At 32.3% G+C, this 25972-nt stretch overlaps 2 protein-coding genes across 3 annotated transcripts; both read left to right on the plus strand.

The window, feature by feature from the left end:
* Window positions 1–5086: 5086 nt before the first annotated feature.
* Window positions 5087–12126, plus strand: LOC135670937 (leucine-rich repeat protein 1-like). The gene is made up of 6 exons (XM_065178712.1): window positions 5087–5413; window positions 7819–7890; window positions 10498–10641; window positions 10956–11027; window positions 11123–11194; window positions 11849–12126. Exons 1-6 carry the CDS (start codon window positions 5187–5189, stop codon window positions 11916–11918), a joined length of 657 nt encoding a protein of 218 aa, XP_065034784.1. The 5' UTR covers window positions 5087–5186; the 3' UTR covers window positions 11919–12126.
* Window positions 12127–12635: 509 nt separating this feature from the next.
* Window positions 12636–25429, plus strand: LOC135670927 (uncharacterized). Of its 2 annotated transcripts, XM_065178693.1 has the most exons (3): window positions 12636–13101; window positions 15862–15880; window positions 25182–25429. In XM_065178693.1, the coding sequence occupies exons 1-3, from the start codon at window positions 12782–12784 to the stop codon at window positions 25218–25220; spliced, it is 378 nt and encodes a 125-aa protein (XP_065034765.1). In that variant the 5' UTR covers window positions 12636–12781; the 3' UTR covers window positions 25221–25429. The 2 variants fall into 2 exon arrangements, 1 of the variants encoding a protein (XP_065034765.1); XR_010512565.1 differs by lacking the exon at window positions 15862–15880.
* Window positions 25430–25972: the final 543 nt, after the last annotated feature.

Consider the following 25972-nt stretch of genomic DNA (forward strand, 5'->3'; position numbering starts at 1 on the left):
ATGCTTCTAATGTTTCTATTTTTTAGATTAAATTATTATAAATAATTTGAGCATATACAATTTATACTATGTATATTACACCTCATGTATTTAACTTTTCAAAATTCTATGGAACAAATAATTAAAATAAATAATTAGAAAATATCTATTTATGCTTAATTTTGTGATAATTATTAATAAAATTTAGATTTCATTATAGTATACAACTTACACACTAAAATTTGTTAACAAGTTATTGATTAATACCTCAATAAAAGAATTGATTTCATGTAAAGCATTCAAAGAATTCTAAGACATATCCTCATTATGATTGACAAACTTGTGAGGATAAAGAATGTTTGACATGATGAGTCTTTATTATGTAATTCATTGTTATTTTTTTAATTTTATTTATTTAAAATTTATTATAGAATAAATAAAGGATAAGTGAAACTTAAATGAGTTGACTGTGTATTTAGGAAGAATTAAAATTAAAGTGGGAATGATCTTATGATATTTTGATTACTACTCAAGAAGTGGTTAACAATAAAAGAAAGTTAAAGTATAATTTATTAAATAAATCTTTATAAAGGTTATAAAAACTCATACAAGAAAAAATTTTATAGTAAAATACTATTTCTATTGTAAGAAATGTAAGAAGGACTATAAGATTTGCTTTGTAAAGGAAAGATATAAGCTAACTTTTGTATGTTTTGAATTAAATATTATAAAAGTTTTTTTAAATATTTGATAGATTATATTTGATAGGATTTCATTTTAACTTGAACAAACCAAAGGAGCATAAAAGATTCATCATTACAAGAGAACATCTTAAGCGATAGTTATAATTACTTATTACCTATGTTTAAAGATAGTTCATCTAATGAATCTTAAGAATATATGATATTTTTTATAATTCTAAAATTTTAATTTTTTATCCAGAATTATTAGAACATTATCATTCTTTTGGTAATGACAAACTCAGTATATTTATTATTCAATAACGATTAATTATGAAATTTTATATAGTAGTTTATAAATTAATGTGAATCTTAAGTTTGTAATGACTCTACAATCAAATGTATAAGATGAAATGTAGTTTCATGAATTCTTTGAGATTATATATACTTATATTTATAGATCATTCCATATTCTCTATTGTATAAAGAAAAAATTTTATCACCTTTATAGATGATCTATTGAAACATGACTATATAAATCTAATTCATATAATATCTCAAGTTGTTAATGCCCTTAGGTATATATAAATAAAATTGAGAAATAATTAGATAGAAAGGTCAAAAAAATCAAATTCAATAAGGATAGTAAATTTTATGGATGATTTTGATCTTTTAGCTATTTTTTTATTAATTAATGAATTAGCATAAGTGATAATCTCATATTTTAATATTATGGAGATACATGTTGATACTCCCTTTATCATTTTTTATTTGAGAGTTTGTTATTTCTTAAATCACTAAACGATTTGATGAAGGTAAATAATAAAATAATATTGATTAACTCTCACATGACATTGATATCACCATTGATGAACTTATAAAATAACGATAATTGATAGTTTTGAGAAAATATTAAAGAGAAAAAAAAACCTATCATTTTTTATGATTATGTGGTATATATACAAGAACCAGATTATGACATAAGAATCAAAAAAACTTTCTTATTATTTTTCATAAAAATGATAATTATAAAAAGTGTTGCAATACAATGAAAAAAAGTTAAAATTAATGGACCAGAATGATGTTTAAATAATCATCAAATTATCTATAATTGTAAAAGAGTTTGATTGTAAATTGATCTTTAAGACTAAACATAACTTAAAAGATAATATAGAATTATATAAAGTTAAACTTGTGGTCAAATATTTTACTATAAATATCAATCATAATGAGGTATTTTTTTATTTTTAAATAGATTCATTAAGAATCATTATGATATTGGTAGCTCATTATAATCGTGATTTACATCATATAAATATAAAAATAAGTTTTTTGAATTAGGATCTAGATGAAAAAATATATATGAAACAACATAAAGGATTCACAAAGAAGGAAAAGAAAAAGTTTAGCTTGTAAATTTAGGAAATATATATATGACCTTAAATAAACTTCTAGACAATAGTATATAAAATCCTATGATACCAATACTTCATTTAGATTTTTAAAAGAATATTATTGATTAGTGTTTATGTTTGAAAGTTAGTAGGAGCAAATTTGTTATGTTTATGTTTGAAAGTTAGTAGGAGCAAATTTGTTATATTAATCTATAGATGATATTTTTTCTTTACCAACAATAATCTTGGCTTATTGCATGAGACTAAAATATTTCTCACTGCAAAAATTAAGATGATTGAAATAACTTATGTTATTGGTATTGAGATATTTATGAATAGATCTCGAATATTACTAGAACTATCTCAAAAAAAAGTATATTGATCGAGTCTCAAAGAGATTTAGTATGTAGTTTTATTCAGTTACTAATGAATTTATTGTTAAATCTCGGATTTTGATGATGAAACTAATTAATAGTGTTTATGATTTGATCTGCGTTTTGAGTGACGCAGGAAGTTTCGATCAAGGAAAGACAATTAAAAGCAAGAAGAATCATGTTGAGCCGAAGTAGAACATGTCAGAAGATTGGACGTCGAGTTGGATGATCGATCGACGTATCAGCAGAAGGCTTCGGGCCATGAGTTTAGGTATCGGGCCAAGAAGAGCAAAAATTGTGCTAAGGATATCGAAGTTACGGAGGTCAACTAATCGATTGGGCAATAGGCTGTAAGAGATGATGATGCGCCGAAGAATCGGACGAAGCGTCGATGAACCAATGACATACTGGACAACATGATTCAAGCTTTATAATAATTGTCTAGATCGAAGTAGGTTTTATTTGTGCAGGATTAACTACAATAGTGATCAAGGCATAAAGCAAAATGAAGTCCCGGAGTCAAGAACAAGCTTTCATTGAGAGTTTGAGAGTTCATCGGAAGTTCGAACGTTTCTTATGGATATGTATTTGGAAGTCTATTATATGTTTAAGTCTATACCATATATATAAGTTTTACAATAAGGATGCTGTGTAGATATTAGAGTTACTCATAAATAAAATATTGAAAGACTATAAATAAAGTAATAAGATATTTATAAAAAATAAATGATTATATGCTCACAAGAGATCAAATCAAGATTTTCATATGTTGAGTCTGCAAATTACCTCAACAATAAGGAGATCCATATTATGATTTATATTTATATTAATTGAAGGAGTAATTTTTAAGAGTAATATAATGCAAATTATATTATTGAAAATAGAAGATTTTGTGACATGCTTTGATGCCATTAATCAAACTATATGATTATGAAATTTTATCTTAAGATTTGGCATGGTCAAACTTAATTGCCAAGTCACTAACGATACTTTATGATATATTGCAACAAATTTTTTTTTCTAAAAATGATAAGTATTCTAATAGTTTCATGAGTTATGATATAAAATAGTTATGGAAATAGTTCAAAAATAACTAATATCAATTGAAAAATATGAGTTTCACTATATTAATTGATAATCAATTTATTGAGATCTTATAACCTAAGGTGTTTAAAGAATATGTTATTATATTTAAGCTCGTGAGCAACTCAGATATGGTGATGTAGATATCATAATTGATATTATTTCTTATATAATTAAAACTATTTATTTTTGTTATTCTATTCACACACACATATATATATATATATATATATATATATATATATATATATATATATATATATATATATATATGGTTAAATGACAAACAAATTAAAGATATCATTATGAACTGTATTAGGAACGACTAATTATATTATGGTACATAAAAGATAGTATGCCATTAATGATATATAATCACTATCACTAGCATTGATAATCAGACTTAAATAATATAATATTATTATATTTATTAGATTTATTGGCTTATTTTATAAAATTTGTGATCATATATAAAATATTTTTTAAAATTTTTAGAATCTAATTAGAAAAAAATTTAAATAAAATTTTATTTTATTTTATTTATTATGATTTTAAATTTTTTTACATCTTATTAATTAATGAGCTAAGTGAGAGAATAAGATATATTATAATTCTAATTATATTTTGATTAGAGTCATCGATCAATAAAAAAGAAGTTTAATTATGATAGAATTCTTTATTTAGGATAACGAGGAACTCTTATAATTATTTATCATAGCCCCTCTACTCTACCTCATAGGGATTATATATAAAAAATATTATAGTTCTATTCTTATCTACTTTTAGTTTTTATTTCATCATTTATAATAATACTATAAAGGATAGAAAGATGTCGGATGATGATGTATTTAAGAAGAAAGATGATTTGAGTGATATCAAAAAATATATATTTTAGATTTAATATATTATTATTATTTAATTTTAAATTTTACTATTAAAAAATATTTTTTTATAAAATAATATAATTATAATTTATATGCATGCCAATATTATCGTTGAGTTTCACTTTGCCAACCTTTCCCAGTAAAAAAAGAATTCCACTTTGCAGTGGAGACGGTCGGCTACTGTTGACGTGAATCAAACACTAATATAATGGAGTTAGGTCACACTCAACTTAGTTTAGTGGTCATGCTTTTCCTCGGAGGGATAAAGCATGAGCAAAAGCTTCTTTGTCTCCTTGTCTCTTTGTCTTTTTGGAACCCCTCCCCTCAACAAGAGAAGAAGCTGGTGGAGAAGACAGATGGAGGGAATCAAATTTGACAGGACATGATGAGAAGAGCTCGACAGAGGAGAGAGAATCGAATGACCATTTTTACCTCAAACTTCAAATGCCATTGGCTACTTGACAGATGTACGAACATACAAAGGAAGTTTAAGAAATGGGTTACAATTGAAATTGCAATAAATGACGTCCAAAGACCGGTGTCAGACTTCGATAGCTGTTATCCGAATCCAACCACATTTAAAACTACTGCTCTTTTTCGTCCCGCTCGTAAGTAACTATTTAAGCTAAAGGACTACGGACGCACAGTTTAAGCATCGGCTTCTCCTCTCTCCTTTTACTCCTCCTGTAGTGGACGCCTTTCGCATTCCCACCGAAACCAACCCACCTCGAAGTAGCGCCGAATAACCTAAACCTAGATCTCGGTGGTGCGAATCCTTGGGCGAGGGGAGCCATGGTCGTGGCTGCCGACGTCGTAGCGAGAACCCTGGCGGTGGTCCTGGCGGTGGCTTTGCTGTCGCCCCGGTTGGTCTCGTCCAACTCCGAGGGGGACGCGCTCTACGCGCTGCGGAAGAGCCTCTCGGACCCCGATAACGTGCTGCAGAGCTGGGATCCGACGCTCGTGAACCCGTGTACTTGGTTCCATATCACCTGCAATCAGGACAATCGTGTCACTCGCGTGTAGGTGTACTTGCGCCTCTGCATTCCTTTCTCCCCTCCTAGGTTCTCTTTAATTTACATTCTTTTTCCCTGAATTTATGAATTTATCGGGATTTGAGTGGGATTTGTGTAGCCGGACTGCATTTGTTAGCAAATTTGGAATTTTTTTTCCATGATTTGATGGTCGAGTAGTAGTTTGCTGTTAATTGTTATGATGTAGATTTGGTGAAACTTTTGGGAAAATATGTAAATTGAGAATCTTGTTGGAAGATTGAGGATATTGTGCTTATATATACATGTATTTCTTTTTTCATGTTTTTATTTTCTCCAGTAGTTGAACAACTTTTTATGGAGTTGGCAAGTAATTATGAAAATATCATCAACTTTCTGGGTTAACAGAAGCTACTATGAATATCTTAATTATCATGGTATTTTAGGAAATAGAGATAAAGTACGAATATTGCTGGGAAGAACTTCCATGAATAAATTGCATCCTTTAGAGTGCAAAGTACAAAAGTAGGCATAGTTAGTTCATGCGTAAAATTCCTTATTAGCAAAAAGTTGAAGCATTTAATAAATTAATAACATAGAGAGAAATGGGAGGTTGGACGCATCAAGAATGTTTGCTGTCGTGTCATATTCTTTATTTTCCTTTTTGGAAGCATTTAAGCAATTAATTTGTATTGTTTGGCTGTGGTGCCATTATTAAGTGAAAAGGTTTTGTACAGACTGCTTGTCTCTCACCCCTCTTCGCTTACTGAATATAATGAAGGTATGAATTGATATTCTTATTGCTAGTGTCCCGAGCTTTAGTTTTCAGGAGGAGAAGGTTATTGGTGGTAAAAGGGAGTAATGCATTGTATTGAAAAGGGTCCTCGGAGAGGAGTTTGTGGCATGGAAACTGTCAAAAGATGAGGATGGTTATGGGAAGTGACAAATACAATTTAAAGAAAATTCATGAGAATGAACAGATAAGGAAAATCATGTGATGTATAAATGAAATTTGACAGAGTAAACAGAGTTAAATCAGTGTTCTTTGTATATGTCATCAAGATTCTGGATTCAACATAGTTATTGTATCCTTTCATGATTTATATAGATGTTTAAGAATGGTTAAGATAGGAACAAAAGGAGATAGTAGACATGGTAAGTATCCTTCTGTGCTTTTAATATACCATCATAAGGTTAATATCCAGTATCCGCTAATTCTTTCTGTATAAATTTATGTTTCTGTTATTAAAGCACCATCGCAATCAGCCAATGAAGCTTGAAACTAGACTAGATTTGAAAACGTTTAAGACAACTTTGAAAGAATTGTCAAGGAATCTTTCTTAAGATGCTAAATTTATATAGATAATGTGCCAGCATGCCTTGTTGGAATTGTCAATGTCTCAATAATACTTGCCATTAAGAAGTACTGTAGTAGCAGATTCAACTCATGCTCATAATGTAACTTTGTGATATCTTGCTAATTTGTTATATATGTATCGATGAAATCTAACTTTTGATAAGTTGTGTTACGCTATTCATTTCTCATCTATACTCCAGACCTAGTTATTGGAGAGAGGGAAATCTTTATTATTTGCCTGAAATTCAGTTTTTTTTTTAATCTCCACCCGATCTTTTAATATAATAAGGCTTAAAAAGTTAATGGTGTTGTTGTTGGCTGGTTTCAGACTTCATCCTTGCGCAGAAATTCTTTTAGAGAACAACTGCTCTAATTCCATGACATGTCTGTGCAGAGAACATAGTCCAAAAAGTGTAATTTTTCTGTAGCTGTGGTGTGCAGCACAAAAGGAAAGCTAGTGATTATTACACAAATTTTCTATGGACAATATCAACTTAATACTACATGAACTTCCACAACTTTTGGTGCTTAAGGAAGTTGACATGTTGTAGTTCGGTTAGGGGATAATCTAAAACTAAGTTAATGCTCAAGTTTATGGAAGTTCCTGAATTTGATGACACATTAGACACTTAATAAAGGAACAGTAAGCAATAATTTCCAACAGATGAACAGGAAAAGTTACCAATTTCTAGAATCTCTATGACAAATCCATTGACCATATTTATTTCACCTGGGTACATGGCAAGTTATTTTTCCTAGATGGTTACAAGGTCTATGATCTATATGTATTCTCCTCTATTTTTGAAAGCATAAGTGTTGGGGTTTATGGTGATGGAATGCAATTGATGTAGTTCACAAATTAGTGGACACTATTTGTTCATTGTAGACATTGAGTTTTTGACCAAGTTTTAAGTAGGACATCTAACACTTCTGTCCATGGTTCAAATATTCAACTTTACATATTCTTCCTCATTGCACGTTGTATTTTTTGTACTGTCCACCTTATTTGCTTGCAAGTTATCCTTTATCTTTGATCAGTGTGATATTTATAATTTGCTCTATATGTTGCTTTTCACAGGGACCTGGGCAATTCAAATTTGTCTGGCCATCTTGTACCTGAGCTTGGACGTCTAGAACATTTGCAATATCTGTAAGAGGGTCTTGTCTTTACGTATGAGGTTCATGTGCTATTCTTTATTCCAGTGCTTGTCTATTTTGCCTGTTTGCTGTAAACTCATCTTGGAGGTAATGAATGTTTATGATATATAGTGTTTTAATTGTCTCTTTGTTAAAGACAGTATCTGATGGAGAATTATTGATATAGGACAAGATGCACGGGGGTCAAAGAAAAAATATTTTTCTAGGATTTGTTAGTTGTAAAATAGAAGATTTTAGATAAGATAAAAGAAGGAAGAAAAACAACCAGGCTCGATCTGGCTTAAAAATTAACTTCGATGGATCAATGTTTTACACTACACATCTCACACATAGACAATGAAATCATACCATTGAAAAAGAAGTAACCACCTACAATTCATATATTTTATGGCTTAAAAATTAACTTTGAGGGATCAATGTTTTACACTACACATCTCACACATAGACAATGATATCATACCATTGAAAAAGGAGAAGTAACCACCCACAATTCATATATATTATGGGAAAAAGAATTGTTCATTATTCATTGATTGACGTTCTAATTTTAATGTCTTTTTGCTTTCTAAGGACCCCAAGTACAAGAATAAAAAAGAAAAATTACAGAAATAAGGAAGAATAAAATAAAAAACATACCATAAATGAAAATACATCAATCATTTTATATTTTCTTCTTCAGGAAAGAAATATTTCCTTATTTGTTTTGATATAATCTTCCTTGTTGATAAAATATTTTATTGATAAACTATTTCTTTGTTAATTCTTCAAACAAAAAGAAACTTCCTTTTTGGGATGAAAATTTTAATCAAATTTAAGATTAAGCTCCCATCTTTTTCCATAGTTCAATGAAACTTATTATTTGTCTCCTTGAGCAATCCTGGCATTCTGGCAACTAATGTTGGTCTGTGAAAAATGTTACAGTTGAAAACTTGATGATAATTGCAAGTTACCCACCTAAACTGTTGCAAATTAGGAGGCTTAAATATTCGAAGTCATTTGCTCAGTAAATTCAATGGAAAGAAGCTAATAGATTAAACTAGTTTTCAAACCATTTTGGCACTCTTGGCATCACGTTGTTAAATGCAGGGTTTTTAATTTCGAAAAATACTGTCCGGTATGGAGATAACTAAACACCCAAGAGATGATTAACTTAGATCTAAGGAGTGAGAGTATGATATTCTTTGACGCAATTCAGCCCTAAGATGTGAGACAATTTGTTTGGAGGATATTAACTTATAGATCTAAGGAATGAGAGTCTTATAATCTTGGACACAAGTTACCTCAGCCCTAAGGTGTGAGACTCCAAACACTTAAGAGGCTTATTGATGGTAGAAACCTTGAGGTTGTTAATGTGGAAGTTGGTCCATTAGAGGTGGGAATTGGAAGTCATGGCATCACTCAAATTTCTGTTTTCAAACTTGAAAGTTGTTAAATATGACCCACATCGACTCCTATAAGAATGCCAATTTTTTTGGTCTAGCCATTCAAGCTGCATCCTATTTCAAAGAGGACGATGCATAAAATACAGAAGATCCGTAAGTGTAGAATAGTAAATTTAGAGGTCAAAGCCCAACTTTAATATATTGACTATGAAAGAACCAATTTATATATGCACAAAATTCCATTTACCAAGAAATTTTGTTAGAAGCTATAGGTAAATTCTTAGATCCTTGACATTTTTAAAGATTTTTTATTTTGGAATGAACCAGCATTTTCATCATGAGCTGAGAAATGCTTCTTCTGATCAATCATTATTGTAAGACTTGTAGATCATAGTTGGGAAGCTTTTCTTGATGATATTTGGCTCCTTGTTTATTTTGAGGATTCTAATCAGGCTAAGAACAAGGATCTATAGTGTGTTCCATGCTGGTGCCATAGTACTTTTCTTGGACTAGGAAACAGCTAACCAAATAAATGTAATGGCATGAGGCAGGCACCCATGCTGTGTTCTGTTAATGTACCATCTCCAAATATATCATACAACATGATAATAATCTTTTTTTCAGCATCATCTGAACTTGATTGGAACTTGGTGGGATCGAGTGGAAAAGGATCTGTAAACCACTAGAAAACAAGGTTGGACTTGGTGGTGACCTGAGATTTGGTCTATTTGGCCAATCTTGACAAATTTGGGCATCCCACCAATTGCAGTCAAAAATCTGTTCAAACTAGGAGTTCAATTCAAGAATATTTTTTTAAACAGTCCAGCTTGATTCTGGCTTTTTGTGGCATATCCAATCCTACTTTGACCTATAAAACAATCACTTCTTATGAACAATTTATCTACTAACTTATGGATTATGTTTATAACTAAAGAGAAGCAAGCTATTTGACAGCTGCAGATTATCAATTGGGAATCCAGAAAGATTTCCTGCTTGATCTGTACGTTAGTTATGACAGAATTTATTATCTGCTGTTTAGTTGCTTATACAGGTCTCAATCATGAATTTGTTCATTCTACACTTTTTGTTATGAAATTTCAGTGATATTTTAATAATATTTGTCAATCTTACTGCTCTTCATTTTGTGTTCCTTTATCATTAAATAAAATATTTCTTGATGTCAATCATGGGTTCCATGATATTTTTTTTTCATATAGGGAACTTTACAAAAACAATATTCAAGGGGCAATACCAGCAGAGTTTGGTAATCTGAAGAGTCTCATCAGCCTGGACTTGTATAATAACAACATCTCAGGGGTTATCCCGCCAACATTAGGGAAGCTGAAGTCTCTTGTATTCTTGTAAGTTATGCAAATTTTCATCCTTTATTTAAATTGTGTGAGCGATGGTAAGTCAGTTTGTTAAATTTGTTTTTTGGTATTGTTTATGACGTTCTATTATGTAGAGGTTTTTGCTAGGTTTAACATTTGTGAAGTAAGCTTTATGTTGGTTGTAATATGATCCTAAAGTTCTGACAATCAAGGCAGGGCGAGTATCTAGTACACTAGGTTTATATGGTAGAACTTCGTATCTTTCTGCATTAATTTTAAGCCATTTCCATCTTATTGGCATATACTACAGATCTAAAGTAATTCATATATGTTTGTTTTTATAGACGGCTCAATGATAACCGTTTGACTGGTCAAATTCCAAGGGAACTTGTTAAAACTTCCAGTCTCAAAGTCGTGTAAGTGCTTCAATTTGGTTGTGGCATACATTATGTTATTCAGAATAGTGCATTATGTTAGCTAATAACATTCTTTTTTTTCCTTTTACTTTCAGAGATGTATCAAACAACGATCTTTGCGGAACAATTCCGACCACTGGACCATTTGAACACATCCCATTAAACAAGTACTTTTCGCACTCACATATTTCCTTGTGTTTGTGCTAGATTTAATCTGCTTTATTAGTTGCATGTTGGTTGTTGAAAACCAAGTAGTGATCAACAATCATTCCTTTTTTCGGTTGGTAGAACTTTGTAAATCTATGCCAATGGCTAATGGCAGTCAGTCACTTGAACTCCACTTCTATTGGTGTCATTAAAATTGAAATTTGCATCAGAATTTAGTCATTCGGTGGAATGCTGCATAAGTACAGCCTTAAGAACTGATGCTATGAACGAGAACAAATATGCAGTTCATGTATAGAGACTCTTAATGGGTCTTCAAATATGATTGTCAATACTGAGACTTGAAAAAATAAGAGCTTATTTCCCATAAGTTATCTTAGTTTACTATAGCATGTGTGATGTTATGGAATTAGTTATTCTTTTAATGCAATAATTTATGCTAGTCTAGTTAGATTAATTTGTTGTTTGTTATTCCTTCATCCTTCTTCACTAAAAGCAGCTGCTTCTACTTAAAAAGCAACCTTACCATGACTGATCCACTGGACAACTCAGTTTCTAAAGTTGGTGTGCCAATAAGCCATGATCATTTTGGTCTGTTGATTCAGTAGATTTCTTACTCTTCCAACTGCTTTTAAGTATCCCTCTCTCATGTGTAGCTTTGAGAACAATCCACGTTTAGAAGGTCCGGAGTTGCAGGGGCTTGCAATGTACGACACCAACTGCTGAAAGGTCTCGACGAAACAAGATGCACTTTGATGGCACGATACGTTTGAGAATAGCTCCTCTCATATACTGGACTTGCCTTTTAGTATGATGAATGTAATTTATCTTTGTCTGTGACCACCGCCCTTCAAAACAGAGTTGTCGTATGCTTATGTAGATAGGTGTATTAAGGATGATTCCTTGTTCTCAATAAAGGTTGGATTATGCTTCAGATCTCTCGGGATTAATTATTTAAGATCGTAAGTCTCAATTTGGGATCGATTAAATAAATCTTTTATTGTTATTAAGATATATATAAAAAGTTACATGTTTACTTAAATTAAAAATATTTAATATTTTATTTATAGTTTTTATTTTATTTTTTTATTATTTTTAATTGTTTATAAATATAAATATATTAGTTTTATATTTTATTTTAATATTTTTATATGAACAACACAAAGATGTGAAGTTTGGTCCTCACTTTCACACCCTGTGGGGCCCCTGGTGGTCTCCACCGAGTCAAGTAAGAATCGACCTTTGCTTTTTCCCTGGTTCCTACTCGCGTGGGTTTGTAGGTGAAGCGTGACATCATCAAGAATTAGTAGATTTATCTTTAAGAAATAGAGAAAGCACTGTAAAAATAAACAGAAAAGGAGTAATAATCGAGAAAAAAAAAATCTACTAATCTTTCAATTTGTACTCGAATTTGTTGTAAGTAACATTTATTCTTGTGGGAAAGGAGGATCGATCAATTATTGTCGCCCACTGTTTGGCGTCTCTTTCTCTTCTCCGTGACGACGATAACAACGAAGACGCCGCTTTACCTTCTTGGCCATCTCACGCCGTCGGTGGATGATCCAGAATGGGACGTGATATGAGATGAAATGGATGCGTCGGCCGTCTCCATCAATGGAATCGTGAGAAAGACGAATGGGTTTGTCGATTTGGGGGAGATAAAAGAAGGAAATTTATTACCAAGATATATATATGTATTCTTGTTGTCGACCCAAATAAGGCTTGTGTTCTTGGAGGAGGAAGGCTGTGGTGGCGGCGGCGGCGATGGAGGCTACCAACACGAGGCCCTTGATGCAGAAGGTGTACCACGAGAACTGCCCCGGCTGCAAGCAGGAGCAGAGGAGCGACGGCCATGTGGGAATCCCGTACAGGGAGTTCTTCTGCATCTGTGTCCTCATACTCTGCTACGGTAAGTGAAACCTTGCGCCGGATCGATTAGATAGCAATTTTAATATTGTTGTTTCTTTCTACGAGTTAATAATTCATCGAAAGTATCCTTTTAGTTTCTCATCTCTTCTAGTTCTTTCTTCTTCTAAGTGTGATTTAATTGATCTAGGAAAAAAAAAACGGTAGCTTTTTTTTTTTTTCACTTATGCTTTGTAGAGTTTTTTCTTTTTGTAGGTCATGAGAAAATCTATTACTTGGAACAAAGAAAATTAATCTTTTTGAGCTGAATTTAGTAGAGATTTCGTGGTAAAAAAACAACTATAGCTTGTAGCTTGTAGCTTGTAAAAGAAAAGATGAAGTCCATCCGCTTGTAGCTTGAATCCAACTATAGCTGAGTTGTAGTGAGGCAAGGTATGCAATACCGAATGGTACCGTTCGGTATGGGCGGTATATACCGGTCCGACGATATACCGGTACGCGGATCGTCCGATACCGATATATTGCTACAGTATTACACTGTAGTACTGTTAATACTATAGCAGTGCTACAGTATGAAAAAAATTATAAAATAATTCGGTACATCAGGGTGTACTGCTCAGTACATCGATACTGTACCGTATTGAATCAACCTCGAAACATCGATACGGTACGATATTACATAACTTGCAGTGAGATACTGTTACTATGTCTCCTCTTGAGTTTAGTATCATCCACCTCCTCTTCACAAAAGGTTTGCTCTTGGGGTCTATTTGATTTTGCTTACCTTTTACATTAAAGACATAATAAAAGCACATTATAAGTTTAGTATTTGTTGCTATTTTTGTATTACAAGAAATATGTGTTGGAATATCCATTTCTATTATTTAAAAGGGGAGCTCCTGGATTGTTCTAATTCATGCTTGGTTTAGTTAAATGTTGGTCTTATATTTGCGTCTTATTTATCTTAACAGAGCTCGGAAGAATTGTGTAACATGATAATAGAAGTACTTGATTATCTTCGGCCTATATATGTAGTACATAATTATGAGACATGAACTATATCGCACGTAGATTATATTCAGTTTGCAAACCTAGTGTATGAGGCTCCCGCCAATGCAAGACAAAAGAGTAACCTTACAATTCTACCACACCTTACCTTCTCGATATTCTTATCCCGTATTATCCAAAATCTCCTCATAGTAATGATTATAAATAAAACATTATTTAGAGTTGTTACCATCTAAATTGAGGTGTTTATGTATGAGAATTGCTAGAAGATAAGCAGAAGCTGAATTATTCTGTTTCCAGTAGTGGAATGATCATTTCATATACTACATGACTTAATCTAATGTTTAGGATAGTTAGAGAGTGATGGACTGTCCATATCCAAGTATTCTCGTCCCTGAAAACATTTAATTTCTTTTAGTGGCATACTTATCAGTTAAGGAATAGAACATGTTGATATGGGCACTTCCTGCCATTGTTGAACATGTTGATAGGAAGGTTGTACATCTTTTATCCTGTCAAAGACACTGTTTATTTAAGAATGCCTAAATTACAGAGATTCATTGCACTTATAGCTGCATTTCACAGGCACCAACCAAAAATACTTATATTCAGATAGCATTTAAGGATGCATGCCAGGGCATTATTCTTGGCAGCATGACCTCTCTCAGTTGGTGATTGGTATAACTTGTGTCATCTGTATGAAATGCAAATCATAGAAAAAAGCAACTAAGAAAGTACAATTGTAAAATATTTACCTCTTCTGGTGTGAGGTCCACTTTTTCCAGCATTCCTGTGGTGGGATGACCCAATGAGGAAAAGATGAGGAAGAAATAGCACTTCAGAAGATTGAAGCCAAAAAATGATGTTTAAATCTGTGCAATAGATTTTAAATCACAGTTTGATGTGGTCTTGATGTTGAATAGGTTGTTTTGGAATATATATGTGTGTGTACGTATATAATGTATATATACATGTATATGTATATATATACATGTATATATACATACACATATAGATATAAACATATATATACATATATATATATATATATACATACATATATACACACACATATATATATACACATATATATACACACACATATATATATACACACATATATATACATATATATATATATATACATATATATATATATATACATATATATATATATATATACATATATATATATATATATACATATATATATATATACATATATATATATATATACATATATATATATATATACATATATATATATATATACATATATATATATATATATACATATATATATATATATACATATATATATATATATACATATATATATATATATACATATATATATATATAATGTGTGTGTGTGCATGCGCGCAAGTACACTTTTGAGTTTTGAGAACCTTCTGCATGAATATTTCTAAGTCAAGTTTCTGGCACATCTAACCTAAATTAATGATTACATAAGAGTCATTAATATGTGTTCTCTGCATGATGCCTCAAACACATTATATTCTGGTGTTCTCTTAGCTACATGTGAGGTGGAAAGAGAAATGGAATTTATAAAGCTCAAATGACGATGAATTGTGGCACAGATATTCAAGAACTTATGCAAGCATACATTCCTTTTTTAGAATTATTATTTTGTGCAAACAAATATATTCTAAGCTCGCCATTAGAGCCAGTACACAATTCTTTCTATTTTCTATGTTTCACTTTTCTTTTATAATGCTATATCTTATTTAATCTTCTTTCACCATGTCTAACATCTTGTGTTTGTTTTTTTCAGTCATACCAGCATTATCATGGTATGTGCAAGAACATTTGATTTTACGAATTTCCTATTGCAGTAAATTTGATATTGCATCTAATGGATTCTGACATTACAATGTTTATACTATCTGGATTGACTCCAAAGTAGCAGAATACTGGTTTTGCATTTAGTTGGATTTATTATAGAACAAATAAAGATCCATCGTCTTTTAACATTACTAATACATCTTGTTTTTTCCTGTCATTTTCAATACCATGCTATTATATTTTCACGAATATCAGGATCATCAGTATAAGCATCAAGAGAGTCAAGATTTTCAATATACCAAGTGTGAAGAAAAATAAAAAATTCATTATTTTTTCCATGGGTTGCCGTCTTGATCGATCATGCATACATGTCCATGGCTGAACTAGTATGTACCAACTGGTGCCAGTTTACTAACACCTAGTATACCAATATGTACCAAGGACTTAGAAAAAGGAAGAAAAAGGAGAAGAGGAAGGAGCATATGATGGTGGAGGAAGAGGAGGAAGGAAGAGAAAGGAAGAAGAAGAGGAGGCGGTAGAAGAAGAGGATGAAGAAGAAGGAGGCAGAGAAAAGGGGAAGAGGATGTGGTGGAGGAAGAGGAGTAAGAAAGAAAAAGAGGAAGGAAGAAGTAAAGGCGGCTGAGGAAGAGGAGGACGACGAAGATGGAGGAAGTGGAAGAAGGGGGAAGAGGAAGCAGTGGAGGAAAAGGAGGAGGAAGAAGAAGAAGAAGAAGAGGAAAATGAGAAGAGGAGTAGAAAACATTCCTGAAATGATGGCAGGTGGCAGTGGTTCTTGGGCTCTATGTTATAGCTAAGAGGGCTCAGGTGTAACATCTCCCATTTTTTTTAAATTAGTAAAATGTTTATTTGTAAAAATAAAAATTATTGAATAATTATTTTATATTAAATAATATTATATTAAAAGTTTATGACTAGGAACCTAAGAGTAAATATTAGAAGTTTAATATAATTTATGAAAGATTCAGATTTAAATTAAAAAATAAAAAAATAATAATGGACATGTGTCACTAGCTAACCTAAGGGTACCACTTATCTTTTCTCTAAAGATGACACCTAGCCCCTTTCATGCATGCATGACATATTGTAACTTTTGCATTAGCCAAAACCCAAATAATTAGATGAAAGGTTAAAGAAAACAAACCCGAAGAGTGTAGCCAACGTGAGTTTGAGAAAAGATGAAGAAGAAGAAGAAGAAGAAGAAGAAGAAGAAAAAGAAGAAGAAGAAGAAGAGCTTGAGGTTTTTCATCAATTTTCCCATATTTGGGATTCAAATAATTTGAAGGCAAGTGTTCTAATCCCATCCCACAGTAACCTTAATCTCTATTTCCATTTTATTCTGCAAAATTTGAAAGATTTCAACTGAGAACCAGACCTTCTTTCGTTTTGATATAAAGCTATGAATCTGTAATTTTTCGATAATCTGACCTCTATGCAATGTTTCGATCATAACATTTTGTAATAAACTCTGATTTAGACAAAACCTATTCCATTTGAAAGTAGACAAGAAAATATTTATTTTGATATAAAGATCGAATGATTTGGAGTTTAAATGCCTACTAAGACTTCTGTCTAAATTAACCCTACAGATTCTGCAAAACAGGGACTGAAATTTCTGACCTCTTGTTGCTTAACTACTTATAACTTTCTGCTGTGAACTCAGATTCATACAAAGTATGATTTATTCGAAGCTAAACTCAAAATTCTTTCTGTATATACCTGATTTGAAATTTTTGGAGTACAATTGCTAACTGAAACATCTGCTTTCATCGACCCTATGGATTCAGTAAAACAGAGCTAATATTTTCAGACCTTTCGCTACGAAATTATCTGTAACTCCCTGTTGTAAATTCTAAATCTTGTAAAACTTGATTTGCCTAAAACTAGATTGACAAAGCTTTCTAATGACACCTATTTTGTATAAATTGGAGCACAATTGGTTATCCAAATAGTTCATACAATATTCCTATCAAATTCTGCCAGAATCGAGCTTTGGTCGATTTCGGCAAACACTCTACAGTTAAGCTTTACATTATTACCTTAAATTTCTGTATACTTTTGTCCTTTATTTATTTGTACATCTGCAACTATCATCTAAAGTTCATGTTTGCATCGTAATGATTCGGCACATGCATCCTATTGTTCCGCATTTGCTTTCGATGTGTGCCTCTTCCAGTTTCATTTCTTTGGACATTGAATTCATCTAACTTTCTTATTTCAATTGAGCCATATGTGATTTCTTGAAATCCTTGTATGCCCTTGCTTTTGTTTCCTTTCAAATCTAAATACATTTGTGAAAGATTATGTTTGTATCGTATTGACTCGAAAGGCATATGTACATTTTGTTGTTCCGCATGTGCTTCTAATATATGTTAATTTCATTATTCATACTGTCCCTTTGTACTTCGGTGTTTGTGGGATAAATGTGAACCTTTGCCAGAAATGGTAAAGGGAGTTATGCTTAGAGCCCGCGATGCTCTGCCGACCCCCTATGACTTCACTCAGACGTGGGTGGATGGAGCTCCCAGACGTGGGAGACTTATGTTTGGTGGTCATTCAGAAATGGATGGACCATATTATATTATGATCTCACTTCACCTTCTATGTGTTTGATATGATATCCAAAGCTTTGGCTATGTTTCTATGCATGCTTTGGATAAGAATGAAATGAATGCATCGTCATGTGACATTTGAGCTTCTATTCATGTTTTGTTCTTTGATATATTTCCGAAATGTTATAAGTCTTTGTTATACCTTGAAAACTACCATATGTCATCGATATGCTCCTTATGCTAATGATATGCTCCAATTACCTTTCCTCGATTGTATGAACAAAACGTGCTTCGAACGATACGACATTGTAATTCTGCATTCAAACAAAACATGCTACTGTTTCATCTTGTATCTCTGCTTTGTATTTCGATACCTTATTTGTTTGAAACTTGTCCTCTTTGCTATGGATATGTTAGTCATTTGTTGAGCTTTATATGCTCACCCCGTTGCTATATAAATTTTTCAGAATAGCTTATCGCTCGTTAAAATATGTAAATTGGGTTGAGGTAGTGGAAGACTAGAAGATTTTGGGGCAAATATTTTGTACTTGATAGGTTGATGTTGTATAAGCTCTTTTTGGGTGTAATGAAATATCAATGACAAATCTAGATTGATGTATCTTGTAAATATTTGAAAAGTACCTCTTACGTCAGGATTTTGGAAATGTTAAGTTTAAACTGTGTACTGATATAAACATGTAGTACATGTTGATTTTGTGATTGCATTAATTACCACGCTTATGGATTTATGATATAGTTATGGTTTAGTTAAGTTGCTTTTGGATTTTAAAGAATCATCTAGTGACATGATGTATGATTATAAACTGCACAGGTTTTGTTAATTATGGATTGTAGAGGTGAATGACTTGAATATTTTTCTTAGTGACCTCAAATGTGTGATTGGATCCTGGATTGTTTGTTAAATTATAATTTTATCAATCTTGAGTTAGGTTCACACCTCCTAAATGAAAATTAAATTTGGGAGGGGCGTGACAGAGTGGTATCAGAGCATGGTTTGAGGATCACTGAAATATTTGATATGTTGACGTGTAAAATATATTGAGGTCTAGTGAACTATAGTGATTGGTGGAAATTTTCTTTGATGCATTTTAGGAATCTTGGATGACGAGGACATTTAGTCCTCCTACTTCATCTGCTTTTGATTAATTAAGTGTGATAAAAGTGTTGATCGGGGATATTAAATCATAGTGGCACAGTAGAAGCGTGGTGAACCTAATACATTGGTGGCAAAAAACAAAATAGATGATGCGATTGGAGAAAATATTTGATGTACGAAATTGTTCTGATGATCAAAAGAATTTCTAGAGATCAAGGACAAGAATAGCAAGGACAAGTTTACCAAAAAAAAAAAATATTAGAAATGAATCAGAATGTGATAACAAGAGGGTCAAGACATCATCGATTTAAAAAGTGAAGTCACCACAATAGATTTAATCCTGTGTACGATGCGAGTTAAATTATGAAATAAGTTTGTATTTGTAGGTGACTGGAGCCTATTTTGCTTGTGAAAATTTGGATCATAAAATAAAAGATTGCCCTTTGGACAAGAAGAAAGAATCACTGTCTTATAAATCATCAGCCCATGTCAGAGTGTATGTTATCACGGAATATGATTCTAAAGCTTTTGAATTAGTGGTCGAAGGTACTATTCATATTTATGAAAGAATGCGAATATTTGTTTGACCATGCGTCTCATCTATGATTTGATTCGTAATATTTTGCTTATCACATGGGCATTCAACCTAAACCACTGGATTATATGCTATATGTAAATATGGCTATTGGGGATTGTTTAATAACAAACTCGATCTGGTCATCTTGTTTGATTTCTATTGGAGAACATGAACTTCTTGCTGATTTGGTTATCCTAGATATTTAAAGTTTTGATATTATACTAAGTATGAATTGATTCTCTTCCAATCATACCAGTATAGATTGTTATACAAAATGATCACTTTGTGTATACTAAATCATCCCATCTTTTATTTTGAGAGTATTGACATGATTTACCTCCTTGCCTGATGTATTTCCATATGACTTGCCTGGTTTTCCTCCAGATAGAGATGGTGGATTTACTATTGATTTGGCCCCTAGGATAACCCCAATATCTAAGCCTCCTTACAGAATGGCACCACTCGAGCACGAGGAACACTTAAGAAATATATTATCCATACTAAGAGAAAAGAAGTTGTATGCAAAGTTCAGCAAATGTGAATTTTGGTTGAATGAAATTGCTTTCTTAGGCCATGTGATTTCAGGGAAGGGTATATATGTTGATCCAAAGAAAGTGGAAGCTGTTGTTAAGTGGGAAGTACCAACAAACGTGACAGAAGTTAGAAGCTTCTTGGGCATGGCAGGTTATTATAGGAGATTTGTGGAGGGATTTTCTTGAATCGCTTAACCTCTCACCAAACTCACTCAAAAGAATGTGAAATTTGTATGGGGTGATGATTGTGAGCAAAGTTTTCAAGAGTTAAAAAGGAGATTGACTAGTGCCCCTATTCTTACTATTCCAAGTGGTGATGAGGGATTTATGGTTTACAATGATGCCTCAAGAAAGGGCCTTGGATGTGTTTTGATGCAAGAAGGGAAAGTGATTGCTTATGCTTCTAAACAACTAAAGAGTTATGAACTGAATTATCCAACTCATGATTTGGAATTGGCAGCAATTGTTTTTGCTCTAAAGATTTGGAGGCATTACTTGTATGGATGAATATTTGAAATCTTTACTGATCATAAGAGTTTAAAGTATATTTTTACTCAAAAAGAGTTAAACACGAGACAGCGGAGATGGATAGAACTTCTAAAGGATTATGATTGTACCATTCGTTATCACCCGGGTAAAGCTAATGTTATAGCATATACCCTTAGTAGAAAATCTATAAGTTTTATGGCGATTTTGGTTGTGAAGCAATGAAAGTTATTAGAAGAGAATTATGATTTGAATGTTATGAGAAAAGGGCAAGACTCAATGATATTAATGGCCTCCATCCAAGTGCAATCTGATCTCATTCAACAAATTAAAGGAGGACAACTACGAGATCGACGCTTGATCTGCTTAAGGAATGAAGTAGAAAAGGGATTGAAACTGAATTTTCGAGCTTCAGATGATGGCCTATTGAGATTAGGGAATAGAATATATGTTCCAAATGACTCAGATATCAAAAATCAAATCCTGAGGGATGGTCATAATTCAAAGTACACCATACATCCTAGTAGCACTAAGATGTATAGAGATCTCCAAAGTCATTATTGGTGGGAAGGCATGAAGAAGGAGAATATATGTTTCAAAGTGTTTGACTTGTCAGCAAATCAAAGCAGAACACCAAAGACCTGGAGGTTTGTTGCAACCTTTAGATATTCCTGAATGGAAATGGGAATGTATTACCATGGACTTTATTTCAGGACTACCCCGAACTTCAAGAAAGCATGATGCTATTTGGGTTATCATTGATAGGTTAACGAAATTTGCACATTTCCTATCGATCAATATGACTTGTTCTCTTGATAGGCTTGCAGATTTATATATAAATAAAATAGTAAGACTTCATGGTGTTCCAAAGGAGATAATCTCTAACAGAGACTCCAAATTTCTATCTAGATTTTGGAGAATGTTACAGGATTTTATTGGCACTAAAGTCAAGTTTAGCGGTGCTTATCACCTTCAAACTGATGGTCAATCAAAAAGAACCATTCAAACACTTGAGGATTTGCTTCAAGCCTATGTTATGGATTGGAAAGGTGAATGAGATAAAGATATCTCTCTTATTGAGTTCACTTACAATAATAGTTATTATTCACGTATTTAGATGGCTCCTTATGAAGCTTTATATGGGTGAAAGTGCAGGACGCCTATATGTTGGGAAGAAATTGGCGATAGAAAGTTATTAGCACCAGAAAAAGTACAAGAGACTACTGAGAAAATTTAACTTTTAAGAAAAACGTTAAAGACTGCTCAAAGTCATCAAAAGAATTATGCTGATAATAGAAGACAAAATATTGAGTTTCAAATCGGGGATTTTGTATTCCTGAAGGTCTCCCCTTCTAAAGACATTGTAAGATTTGGGAAGAAAGGAAAGTTAAGCCCAAGATTTATTGGACCTTTTGAGATTCTTGAGAGGGTTGGTTCTGTCGCTTACATGATAGCCTTGCCACCATCATTGTGCCATATCCATGATATATTTCATGTTTCAATTATCAGAAAGTATATACCTGATCCCTCTCATATCATTAAGTATGAACCGATGATGATTGATAAAGACTTGTCTTATGTGGAAGAGCCCACTCAGATTGTTGATAAAAATATATATATCTTGAGGAATCGGATCATCCCTCTAGTTAAATTGATATGGAGATATCATTCTGGAGAGGAAACAACTTGGGAGCTTGAGGAAAAAATGATGAAAACTTATCCTCATCTTTTTGTCAAATGAGGTCTGATAAATTTAGAGGACTAAATTTTTCTTTAAGGAGGGGAGAGTGTAACAACTCCCATTTTTGAAAATTTAGTAAAATATTTATTTGTAAAAATAAAAATTATTGAATAATTATTTTATATTAAATGATATTATATTAAAAGTTTATGACTAGGGACCTAAGAGTAAATATTAGAAGTTTAATATAATTTATGAAAGATTCAGATTTAAGTTAAAAAATAAAAAAATAATAACGGACATATGTCACTAGCTAACCTAAGGGTGCCACTTATCTTTTCTCTAAAGATGACACCTAGCCCCTTTCATGCATGCATGACACATTGCAACTTTTGCATTAGCCAAAACACAAATAATTAGATGAAAGGTTAAAGAAAACAAACCTGAAGAGTTGCAGCCAACGTGAGTTTGAGAAAAGATGAAGAAGAAGAAGAAGAAGAAGAAGAAGAAGAAGAAGAAGAAGAGCTTGAGGTTTTTCATCAATTTTCCCATATTTGAGATTCAAATAATTTTAAGGCAAGTGTTCTAAGCCCATCCCACAGTAACCTTAATCTCTATTTCCATTTTATTCTACAAAATTTGAAAGATTTCAACTGAGTACTAGACCATCTTTCGTTTTGATATAAAGCTATGAATCTGTAATTTTTCGGTAATCTGACCTCAATGCAATGTTTCGATCATAACATTTTGTAATAAACTCTGATTTAGACAAAGCCTATTCCATTTGAAAGTAGACAAGAAAATCTTTATTTTGATATAAAGATCGAATGATTTGGAGTTTAAATGCCTACTAAGACTTCTGTCTAAATTAACCCTACAGATTCTGCAAAACAGGGACTGAAATTTCTGACCTCTTGTTGCTTAACTACTTATAACTTTCTGCTGTGAACTCAGATTCATACAAAGTATGATTTATTCGAAGCTAGACTCAAAATTCTTTCTGTATATACCTGATTTGAAATTTTTGGAGTACAATTGCTAACTGAAACATCTGCTTTCATCGACCCTATGGATTCAGTAAAATAGAGCTAATATTTTCAGACCTTTCGCTACGAAATTATCTGTAACTCCCTATTGTAAATTCCAAATCTTGTAAAACTTGATTTGCCTAAAACTAGATTGACAAAGCTTTCTAATGACACCTACTTTGTATAAATTAGAGCACAATTGGTTATCTAAATAGTTCATACAATATTCCTATCAAATTCTGCCAGAATTGAGCTTTAGTCGATTTCGGCTTTCCTTGTTACTTCTCTTTGGAAATCAATTTCGGCAAACACTCTATAGTTAAGCTTTACATTATTACCTTAAATTTCTATATACTTTTGTCCTTTATTTATTTGTACATCTGCAGCTATCATCTAAAGTTCATGTTTGCATCGTAATGATTCGGCACATGCATCCTATTGTTCCGCATTTGCTTGCGAGTGTGCCTCTTCCAGTTTCATTTCTTTGGACATTGAATTCATCTAACTTTCTTATTTCAATTGAGCCATATGTGATTTCTTGAAATCCTTGTATGCCCTTGCTTTTGTTTCCTTTCAAATCTAAATACATTTGTGAAAGATTATGTTTGTATCGTATTGACTCGAAAGGCATATGTATATTTTGTTGTTCCGCATGTGCTTCCAATATATGCTAATTTCATTATTCATACTGTCCCTTTGTACTCCGGTGTTTGTGGGATAAATGTGAACCTTTGCCAGAAATGGTAAAGGGAGTTATGCTTAGAGCCCGCGATGCTCTGCCGACCCCCTATGACTTCACTCAGACGTGGGTGGATGGAGCTCCCAAACGTGGGAGATTTATGTTTGGTGGTCATTCAGAAATGGATGGACCATATTATATTATGATCTCACTTCACCTTCTATGTGTTTGATATGATATCCAAAACTTTGGCTATGTTTCTATGCATGCTTTGGATAAGAATGAAATGAATGCATCGTCATGTGACATTTGAGCTTCTATTCATGGTTTGTTCTTTGATATATTTCCGAAATGTTATAAGTCTTTGTTATACCTTGAAAACTACCATATGTCATCGATATGCTCCTTATGCTAATGATATACTCCAATTACCTTTCCTCGATTATATGAACAAAACGTGCTTCGAACGATACGACATTGTAATTCTGCATTCAAACAAAACATGCTACTATTTCATCTTGTATCTCTACTTTGTATTTCGATACCTTATTTGTTTGAAACCTGTCCTCTTTGCTATGGATATGTTAGTCATTTGCTGAGCTTTATATGCTCACCCCATTGCTATATAAATTTTTCAGGATAGTTTATCGCTCTCTAAAATATGTAAATTGGGTTGAGGCAGTGGAAGACTAGAAGATTTTGGGGCAAATATTTTGTACTTGATAGGTTGATGTTGTATAAGTTCTTTTTGGGTGTAATGAAATATCAATGACAAATCTAGATTGATGTATCTTGTAAATATTTGAAAAGTATCTCTTACTTCAGGATTTTGGAAATGTTAAGTTTAAACTATGTACTGATATAAACATGTAGTACATGTTGGTTTTGTGATTGCATTAATTGCCACGCTTATGGATTTATGATATAGTTATGGTTTAGTTAAGTTGCTTTTGGATTTTAAAGAATCATCTAGTGACATGATGTATGATGTATGATTATAAATTACACAGGTTTTGTTAATTATGGATTGTAGAGGTGAATGACTTGAATATTTTTCTTAGTGTCCTCAAATGTGTGATTGGATCCTGGATTGTTTGTTAAATTATAATTTTATCAATCTTGAGTTAGGTTCACACCTCTTGAATGAAAATTAAATTCGGGAGGGGCGTGACATCAGGCGACAGCAGTTCCAAGGTGATTGTACTATCGTCAGGTACCGTTAATTTGGGCGATGGTACCATCCAATGTTAATATTATATGGAGTTTTTTTTACTTTAATTTTAAAGTCATTTGGGGTCTATAAATACTTTAGCTATTCTTGTATGGAATTGTAAGAATTAAGCATAAAGGGGAAAGAATTCTAAGTTATAAAAATGTTGAAAAGATTGAGTTCCCTTGAGCTTAGAGGTTATTCTAAGGGAGGTGTGTG

The sequence above is a fragment of the Musa acuminata genome, unplaced genomic scaffold, assembly GCF_036884655.1.
Source record: "Musa acuminata AAA Group cultivar baxijiao unplaced genomic scaffold, Cavendish_Baxijiao_AAA HiC_scaffold_1137, whole genome shotgun sequence".
Taxonomy (NCBI): domain Eukaryota; kingdom Viridiplantae; phylum Streptophyta; class Magnoliopsida; order Zingiberales; family Musaceae; genus Musa; species Musa acuminata.

Coding starts and splice junctions, on each gene's coding strand:
- LOC135670937 (XM_065178712.1), top strand. CDS start 5,187: ATGGTCGTGGCTGCCGACGTCGTAGCGAGAACCCTGGCGGTGGTCCTG. Junction 11,028..11,122: donor ACTTCCAGTCTCAAAGTCGT/GTAAGTGCTTCA, acceptor TTTTACTTTCAG/AGATGTATCAAACAACGATC. Junction 11,195..11,848: donor GAACACATCCCATTAAACAA/GTACTTTTCGCA, acceptor TCTCATGTGTAG/CTTTGAGAACAATCCACGTT.
- LOC135670927 (XM_065178693.1), top strand. CDS start 12,782: ATGGATGCGTCGGCCGTCTCCATCAATGGAATCGTGAGAAAGACGAAT.